General features: G+C 44.0%; 1 protein-coding gene across 1 annotated transcript; it reads right to left on the bottom strand.

Annotated features, from left to right (window-relative positions):
- Nucleotides 1-3,389: 3,389 nt before the first annotated feature.
- LOC116859964 (olfactory receptor 10R2-like) lies at nucleotides 3,390-5,750 on the bottom strand. Its single transcript, XM_032845713.1, has 3 exons — nucleotides 5,736-5,750; nucleotides 5,535-5,594; nucleotides 3,390-4,355 (listed from the first exon to the last, which is right to left on the bottom strand). The coding sequence occupies exons 1-3, from the start codon at nucleotides 5,748-5,750 to the stop codon at nucleotides 3,390-3,392; spliced, it is 1,041 nt and encodes a 346-aa protein (XP_032701604.1).
- Nucleotides 5,751-10,066: the final 4,316 nt, after the last annotated feature.

The following is a 10,066-nucleotide window of genomic DNA, read 5'->3' as shown; positions in this document are numbered from 1 at the left end:
CTGAGTGTTTCAGTCCATTAAGCCTCTGCCTTCAGCTCAGGTCATGATCCCAGGGTCCTGAGATCCGGCTCCCTGCTCAGCGGGGAGTCTGCTTCTCCCTCGGCCTCTGCACCTGCCCCCGGCTTGTGCTCTGTCTCTCTCTCAAATGAGTAAATAAAATATTTTTACAAGTGTAGGAAGGGAGGGGAGCATCACTTACAACGTGTAGGACGGCAGCTCTGAGCATCTTTACTCTTGAACTAGAACCATGAGCGCATCCGCGCGGACCCTGCGGGAGGGAGCGCGGGGAGTGAGCTGGAAACCGGGAGCCCCGGTCCCTTCACCCGCGCATCTCCCCTCACGGCAGGTGCTCGGTAAATGTGGGCGGAAGGAGTAAGTCAGGGCTGGCGTTTGAAGCGGGTGCACTAAGTGGTCCGCGGGCATCAGCCGGTCGCTCCCTCCCTCCTTTCCCAGCATCCAGCCTCGGCCGCTTCTGCCTGAAAACGTCACCGCTCAAGGGGCCATGGGTCGACCTCTGGCGTCGATTGTCTGGTTCCTTAGAGTTCGTCTGGGGCTTCTCGCACACCCGCTTCGGGAGGGCGTGTGTGATCTGGCGTAAACCCACAGTCTGAAAACACCTAGACACACGCCTGCTTCGTGTCTGCTCACGCAGGGTCAACCCCTGCTGTGCAGGATGGGGGGAGGCCTGCTTCCCTAGAGAGGTTGGGGGAGCATCGGTAAGCAGGGAAAGGACAGAACGCAGGGCATGTGAGAAGGAAGTGTATTTGAGAATACTGAAGGGGACGCTCATGCTACAACAGGGATGGAGGAAGATATAGGAATAATTGTGGGGCACGTACATTTGCAAAGTCCCAGACAAGAGGAACAGGGCATTTCAGTCCACTCCCTGGGGTTTTCCCCTAAAGAATGATGCAGGGTCCTGGAGTGGCACTGTGTTTGGAAGGACTGAGGGACAGGGCTGTGGAAGGGAGCAGTTAGTTAATGTTTTAGGTAGAAGGGAGTCTATGTGCAGTAGCTTCAGCAAAGAATAGGCTGATATTTTTCAGGAAAAAAAAGATATTAAAAAATTACATTTTAGGTGTTGATTGTCAGCTTATTGTAATAATAAGATTTATTACAGAATTTTCTCCAGCCGCATTCACTTCAAAGGGAATGGTGGAAAAATTAGATCTCTGGGTTTTTAAGGTTGAGGTGTTGCCATACAATACTTTTCTCTTCTTTTCTTATATAAACAAACATTTTAAAAGGACAAGTGAAACGGAGGAAAGTAGGTAGGTGGGCTGGCTAGAGGTTCTGACTGTAGAGTCAGGAAAAATAGTGTGATGAGCCAGGAGAGTCTTGCAGGGGTGAGGCTGCCTTCTCAGGATCATCTCTGGATCCGGAAACCTTATGCTCTGCTCCTTTTCTGCCCACTTAATCTCATCACAGTGGGGTTTTGTAAAAAGGAAGAAGAAAGGGAAGCCCTCAATAATAAAGTGTAGAACTTGAGCTTTAAGAGTGGTTACAAATAGCATGACTGTTATGGGGCATCGTTGCCACCACTGTGTCTTGTAAGGGGTATGAGGTGGGGACGTGGGGACTGGACAGGGAGCAGGACTGTGGCACTGGTCTCTGTGACAATGGAGGGGACTTTTCAAGCCCTTCAAAAGATTTTCTGATCGGACTTCAGAAAGCCATGCCCAGTTTCCCTCAGGCTCCTGCTTCCATCATCAGACTACTGGAAGACTGCCGGAGCCCCGTGGTGGCCCAGGGAGTCCCTACCGTGTCACAGAGCATCTCGTCTTCTTGCCCACCAATCTGACATCCCTTCCCAGAGTGTAGTTTCTGAAAGGGAGGAACTATTTCTTTTTAGAACTCACAGTTGCTGGAGAAGAACACGTATTCTGTGATTTCCGTGGAGCCGAAGTCAAAGTGTGAGTGCCCCTAAATGGAAACTTCCGGAGACGGAGAAAGTGACTCTGTTTTGTGGAGCACCCAATATGAGGGTGGGAAGCCTCTGAGCACGTGCACCATCAGAACAAATGCTTGGCAGGCACGTGTACCTAGCACAGGGCTCCTTGCCACTGAGCATAAATCAACATGGGATTCCGTGCAGCCACTGTTAATTGTGTCTCTGCACAGTACATGTACTGTGTAGCCTCCAGTTCTGGAAGGAACAGAATGCAGTTATAAGAGAGATGACCAGTAGCCTCGAGGTTATAAGTAAAGTATGAAAAGAGCTGGATATTCTAGGCACAAGCTAAAGGCAGAGATTTAAGGGGAAAAATACCAGATATGAGATTGCCTTAGAGAATAACACAACTAAACTAAACTAACCAAAATAGGCTTTGTAAAGATAGGATTGGGGATATACAACATAAAATCCTGTAGCATAAGGGACATAGGAGTTAAGGAAGAGCATGCCTGTGACAGAATTAACAGGAAATGGGAGAGAAAACAAAACAAAACAAAAGAAAGAAACAAACAAAACCCCTAAGGTGTATTAACATAAAATTGAATTCCAGCACAAGGCAGATGGCTATCCTATCACCTGGAATATTGTCCCCATTTCCTGGTGACCCATTTGAAGAATACTCTTAAAAAAATGGGAAATTTCTTGAAAATAATGAAGAGACGGATGACGAGGATTTTGAGGGGTCTGTGGGCTCTGAGCTGTCATGAAGGTCAAAGGAGTCATCAGCTGAGACAGGACAATGCATCATCCTGTTAAAATGTTTGAGTTGTCACTGCGTAAGTGAAATAGTATATAGAAGATATGCACATCCAGAGGTAATAACTAGGACCAAAAGGAGGAAGAAAAACAAAGGTGGGACTTGATAACACTTAGGGGCATTTAACATTGTCTGGCCCCTAGTTAGCCGTCAGTCAGAGGCTGGGCTACCGCAGTTGGGGCTCTGTGATGAGAGTGTGATTGGAAGTGATAGCCTCGGATCCTTCCCAGTGTGGATGGCTCCTGATTATAGTAATAATTTTCAGTTAGATTTATTCCATTTTACCCATGGTTTTTGTGAAAGACCCTAAGAAGATTTTTCTAAATCACTGAGAAGTTGTGATGGCTGAACCTTCTAGACGGAATGACTTTTCACAACGTGCTGTCCTTCCTGAAATGGAATGAACTTGGTCTATGCATCCAAGGATGCCTGTTTCCAGTTCTAAGAAATCAAAATACTTACTTGTGCAAGTTTAAAGGCATTTGAGACTTATATCTGATTAACAATCAACTCAAATTCACAGCTGCACTCCACAATGCTTATCAAAATAATAACCTGGGGAAGCTTGCACTGTGAGGCTATCCCATGCTATGTAAATGAAAGGTGACCGTATCGTCAGCTGTATAATTATTGTTACATCCTCAGAAAGGAGGTTTTCATAGATGCCAAGTACTCTCATCACAGAGCTTTAGGATAAAACCTTCCTCTGGTAATCACTTTTCTTATGGCCATCTGGACATCTTTATTCCTGAGGCTATACACCATTGGGTTCAACAATGGAGTCACAACTGTGTAGGTCACTGTCACAAGCCTATCTTTGTTAGATGAGAACTTGGTTGAGGGTCGAAGGTAGACAGAGGAGGCACAGCCATGGTGGACAATGACCACAGTGAGGTGGGACGCACAGGTGGAGAAGGCTTTCCGCTTGCCATCGGTAGATGGGATCTTCAGAATGGTATGGACAATGAAACCATAAGATATGCATATGAAAGTCAGGGGGACCATGAGTCCTACAACTCCACCAGCGAAGATGACCAGCTCATGGATGTAGGTTTCAGTACAGGCAAGCTGGATAACTGGTGAAATGTCACAGAAGTAGTGGTTGATTTTATTGGGACCACAAAAAGGGAGTTCAAAGACTAAGAATGAGCCTGTCAGTGAGAACAAAAAGCCAATCACAGCACAGGTGGCTGCCAGCTGTCCACATACCTGCCATCTCATTAGGATAGGGTACCGAAGTGGATGGCAGATAGCAGCATAACGGTCATAACCCATGACCCCCAGCAACATGCAATTAGTGACAGCAAAACCAAAGAAGAAAAACATCTGAATGGCACAGTTAATGAACGAGATTGTTCTCAGCAGAGACAACAGATTTAGGAGCATCTTGGGCAGGATGACAAAGGTGTAGCATGTCTCAGAGATGGAGAGGATCCCCAGGAAGAAGTACATAGGTACATGGAGGCTGCGATCCAGGCGTATGACAGTGACAACGGTGAGGTTCCCACCCAGAATAATCAGATACAGGCACAGAAACACAGCAAAGAGGATGAGCTGGATTTCTCCAAGGTTGGAGAACCCCAGCAACACGAACTCTGTGACAGAGGAGAAATTAGCTTGGTTGACTCGGTCCCCAAGGTTGACCTACAGAGAACAGGAATGAAGGAATAGACCGTTTATTTACCCTGAAAGATGCAGGTAGTGCATCCCACTATGGTGGAGGAACAACAAATAGAAGGGGAAAGGCAGATGCTGGCAGGAAATGGCCTGTCCATCGTGTCAGTTTATGGAGCTGTTTCAAAACTCAGAGTACACCTGTTTCCAGCGACATTTCTGCCTCTCTTACAATGCTTAGGTCAAAGTAATTTTTTCACACTGCCTATCTCAAATAGCAATTAGGATGGAAATGTCTGAAGAGTTCCCGTGTGACAACCCAACTCTGCCATTTTTCATCTGTTTAACCTTCTGTGCCTCCGTGTTCCCATCTGTAGCATAAAGACGCTAAGAGCACCTCTCTCCCTGGCTCCTTATGGAAGTTAGAGGACTTAGCACAGCATATGCACACTGCAGACTGTTAGTAGATATCAGCTTCTGCTACCAATATTGTTTAATCTTCAGGAAGTGGTGGCTAGCTCTTCTGTTTTCTTTTGGATGTGCTTTAAGTGTATTTCCACCTAAGATTTTCTCTTTAGCCCTATAATTTTATTTTTACAAAATCACTGAACCAACATCAAACCCCCCTCTTATTTGTGCATATTTTCAGTGATGATAATAATAATGTGTTGATGTCAGTTTATCTTTTGATCTGATCCCACGACCTGTTTGACTCACTGAAGAAAAGGGAGTTGGAGCCTTAGCGCCCTGAAGTGGCTCTAGAAGGAGCTCAGGTTCTCAGGGTCAGGCTGGTCATTGGTTTTACCACCTGCATACCACTCTGCCAGGAAGAGGAACCTGATTTAGACTTCTGCTATAGTTGTAGTTTTAAACTTAGGACAGAAATCTGTCCAACGCATCAGAACTTTCCTGAGCATGAGCTGTTATATCTCTGCACCTTTTTCCTGGATTTCCAACAGAGCTCGCTGCTGTGTTAGATGCACCTTATCTTGAGGGATCCAGCACCTGCAATTTTTCCCCACTAAAGGATGGGCAGATCCTCCCCCTCAACTCAATTAAAATCAAGTTTGAATTTAATAAAGTAATAAATGAACATCCCAAACAACCAAATAATTGCAGACAATAAAAACACCATGTAGATTGCAAAATGAAATTCCTCAGCTAAGGCATAGCTCAGTTCAAGAGACCAGCTGACTGCTGACCCCATACCTTTGGCGTACAGTCTTTCATCCACACCAGCTCTGAGTGCTTTCGCTGTAGGTTCCCTTGCTTTTAAGAGAAGGCTGGAAGCACGATATTGGTTCTATGTTTCTATCTATGACTCTGGCTCTTCACAGTCCTCTCTGCATCTCTTGATGGCTCACGATAGCAGAGCACCAGGCTCTTCCCTGAGCAATGTCATTCATTTACCTCCTCAGCTTCCATCCCTGAGGCCTATGCTGTAGATTTGTTGTCCACACAGTATTTGGTAGTGAGGTCTAAAGACAGAGGAAGGTCTATAAGGGAAAATATCTCAGTTAGACATTCCTTTTACCCTTTCATCCCCTATTACACTTTGCTGGTACACCACTGTCACCAGAGAATAGTTTCATGTGACAGTCGACAGTGGAAGTTGAACGAACTAAAAGTGGAAACTCACTCTTGACAAGGAGTCATAGGTATTTATCCTTTCTTTTTCAATTATCCAGGGGTCTCAATTACCCAGAGGAACCAGGCTCTCAGGGATGGTGGATAGAGGAGGGTCCATTCCATGAGCTCTGGGAAACACATTTTATAGAATTGGTTTGAAGCCTTTTCTGAGCCTCTACAGCTCGGTTGGTGATGCTCTATTTTATTTTATCTTCCCCAAACCCTATACAATCCTCCATGTTTTTAAGCTGCCATGCACATGTGTGCCTTGCTCTCCTCACATGCTCTTTGTAACCATCACTAACGAGACTAGAGCTTATGGGATAATGAGAACATTCCCAAAATTATCATTTGTGACTGTCACTTGGCTATCAGTAGGCCAAAACACTATCTTCACTTAGTTTTCCACATAAAATAACCCAACAAGGCCTATTTCTCTTTATGCCCTTAGCACACAGCTATTAGAATTCTGTGACACCCAGAGATTCTAACCAGATGAGACTAAAACATTAATGTTACTACAATCCTTTCTATCCTGAAATGGATACATTCTATTCCTCTCCATGGCTGACATTTCAATGCCCAAAACTGTGTATTCCTACCTCCTCTGCTGAGAATTCTGAGCAACATCCCCTAATGCAACATTGGAAAATTTTCTTTGCTCTCTTATTAGCTCTGGTGCCAACATGCTGGTTTATATTTATACTTCCCAAATCTCCAGGGAGCTATTGTTACAATATTATTTTTGGCACAGTTCCAGTGCTTTCAATGAGGAGAGAGGATGCAGGAAACACCATGGACCTCAAGTCTCATGGGTCAAATTGGATAGAAAGGGAACAGGAGAAAAACTGGCATTGGCAATTATTTGGCAATTAGTCCCAAATTGCTTGGTAGCTCATTAGTAGCTGAAATCTGTTGCAGATTAGGGAATGAAACATGAATGTCAGAACCCATACTGTAGGGTGACACAGGGCTATCTCTTCCAAGGTTTTTCATGTGAGGAGGAGCCCTTTCTTTCCTTAGAATCTGCAGGACAAATCAAGTCTTATTCTATCATGCAAAAGAAGAAACACAGTTCCCCCTGTTAGTCTAGGTTCATCTGAACCCCACAAATTTTGCACGGAGGATTGGGCATGGGAGCCTAGTATGAGGGAAGGGGAAAAGTGTGACGTCTTAGCTGGCAGAACTGAAACCTGGAAGAACAGCAGCAAAGAGCAGATTTGAGGGCTGAAGGGAAGGGTGGAGAGTTTGCATGCAGGTCACAGACCTGACTCTCTGCTTTTCGCTAGCTTCCTAGAGATGACAAGATCTCCAATCAATGTCCGCCCCAAGAGAAGGGATTAGGACTAAAACCTGTGGGTAGCACCCTCCAGGGCATGGCCCTGGGGTCCCCCGGTGATCCTCATTCATCCCAGCAATTCTCAGAGAGCCTGACCCAAGATAGACGAAAATGGCTGTGGCATTGGAGAAAAATCAATGAAGTCCCCATTCTGCATTTGTGTGCCACTCTTCCCTATCCTGCACTGGAAAGGAGGGTAAAAGTCACACTCCTCTATTGCTGGACTCAGCCAACACAATTTCCAGAACTGCAAGTTCCCTGGAAATTGTTATGCTTCCTCTTCAGCGAGAGAATACAAAAATCCCACCGTCTGTACCTTCCCTCATGAATCATGAGTGACTCACACGAGGATGTGAGAGAAGACTGAAGGCACTTGGCAGCAAGGTCCACCACCACAGTGCTGTTTGCTGCAGGTCCTGGAGGGGCTCCAGGCAGAGATGTTCCTACTTGCAATCCCTAGCAGACGCCAGCAGAGCAGAAGAAACTCCCAGATGAGCTCATCGTGAGTCTGGGTCTTTTTCTTTGCCATTATATCACTTTCGGAGGTGACCAGCAGAGATCTGACAACAGCTACTGATGCTTCCAGCAATTGTCATATGCGCACGTGAGTCCTTCCAAAAAGCCACGAATTCTGGGGTTTCTGGGACATCTGGTCTCCTCAGTGCATCTTCCTGAATTAACATTTTCACCCAGGGCGCTGCTGACCTGTCCATGCATGACCTGTCGCTACTGCCCAGCAGCCATTCAAAGACCCCTGAGGTTTCCGAGCAAGAAGAAACCTGAAAAACACTGCTCTTAGTCACATTTCTGGAATCACATTTTTACACAGGTACAGATTTAGGACCTGCCTCTTATTTCCTTCTCAGGCATGGGAAGATACTTTCTAGGAAGTTAAAAATTACCATTCCCTTTTGTTAAACTCAGGCTTCCAGTAAACCTAGATGAAACATAATTCCATCTCAAAGATTTCAATGTAGCTCATGCATGCAAGCGAAGAAATAGCCCTGGACCTCCTTAATTCCACATTCGGAGAAACGCATGTAAACGAAACTGAAATTGAGTCCCTTCACCTTGGTAAAGTTTTGTTTGTAAATACTACGTATGGCCCCCAAAATGGCAGGTCCACACAGCTGTGAGAGTGGCTGACTTGCCCAGGAAACATTGTAATCAGGCACCACTTCCACGTATGAACAATGCCAACACGTGAACCATAGTTTCTAGTTATATTTTCCAGCAACTGCTATAGGAAACTAATTCTAATTTCTATATTTACATTTTTTTAGGATTCTATCAGATGAAGGCTTTCAAGAATGTTCATTTCCATTGCTCCCCTCTCTGCCCCAGAGAGTGAGGGAGAGAAGAAAAAATAAGCAATATTGCATTGCATTAAAGTAAAAGAAAGCTATATTAGGTGAAGAAAAATAAGGTAATATATATCAAAGGTATAATTTAAAATATTTTTTTAAATATGGGACCTCTGAGAAGAAAAATGAAAACAAAAATTTTTAATTCTAACATATAAACAGTTTTGACCTGAAAAAGAAAAGTTCTATATTTGATATAATGAAAATGGCTGTTAGACGATACTTAAACTTTAAGACTATTGTTTAGTTTAAAAACTAACAAGATATGATGGTTATTTTTCTTTTCATATAAACTTGACTGGGCCATGTGGTGCCCAGGTATTTGGTTGTATATTATTCTGGGTGTGTCTGTGAGGGTTTTCTGGATGAGATTAATATTTGAATTAATAGACTGAGAAAAGCAGATTGCACTCCTCTATGTGGGCCTGAATAGAACAAAAAGGCTGAGTAGGACAGGTTTGTCTCTCTCAGCCTGTCTTGGAGCTAGGGCATCTGTCTTCTCCTGCCCTAGCATCTGCACATGGACTTGGACTTACACCACTGCTTCTCAGGTGTTCAGTCTTGAACTGGAATTATACCAGGTTCTCCTGGATTTCCAATCTGCTAGCTGAAGATCTTGAGGCTTGTCCGCCTCTATACTTGCTTGAGCCAAATCCTTATAATTATCTATTATCTATCTATCTATCTATCATCCATCCATCTATCATCATCATCTATCGTCTTTCATGTGTCTATCTACCAGATGCATCTGTATAACCTACCTATATAAGATAAATAGATATTCTACTGGTTAAAGTTACATTGTAAAAAGACGACTGTGTTATGTTAGCACCTTTGGTTTTTAAGTGAAAGAAGTATGGTGCAAATTAGCTTAAGAAAGGGACTTTTAGCTTAAACAACTGGGAAGTCCAGGACAAATCTGACCAGATATGGCTCAATTCAAGAACTTGTATTACATCATTATGCTGAGTCTTGACTCAGAGGTTAACCTCTGAGAAGTGTCCTCATCCATAATTTACTTCTCTCTAACATGTCTCACAACTTTATGTACAGTTAGGATTATTTTTTCCTCCACATATCTGTTTTCCACTCCATGGGGATCTTCCTCTCTGTTTTGCTAAATGTATAAACCCCATCTCTAGGATATTGCCCAATGCATAACAGCTATTCAGTAACTATTTGTTGAGTGAATGGGTGTATATTGAATAAGTCTTTTCCTCTTTCTCTCTTTCACTCTACCTAGGTTCATTCTTTGTGCTAGATTTCTTTCTCCACAAGCTGGCTTTATCTGAATAACAGGATAAAAATGGAGATGAAAGTCTTAAAGCTTCATTCTTAGTGATACAATTCAAAAGGCTACAGCTGTCGGTCTACACAGCTATATATGGAATTTAAGCAAAATTCCTCCT

Source organism: Lontra canadensis, unplaced genomic scaffold (assembly GCF_010015895.1).
Source record: "Lontra canadensis isolate GAN:19392208 unplaced genomic scaffold, GSC_riverotter_1.0 scaffold168, whole genome shotgun sequence".
Lineage (NCBI taxonomy): Eukaryota > Metazoa > Chordata > Mammalia > Carnivora > Mustelidae > Lontra > Lontra canadensis.
This window is presented reverse-complemented; position numbering and strand designations above follow the sequence as displayed.

Coding starts and splice junctions, on each gene's coding strand:
- LOC116859964 (XM_032845713.1), bottom strand. Junction 4,356..5,534: donor TGAAAGACTGTACGCCAAAG/GTATGGGGTCAG, acceptor TGTTCTCTGTAG/GTCAACCTTGGGGACCGAGT.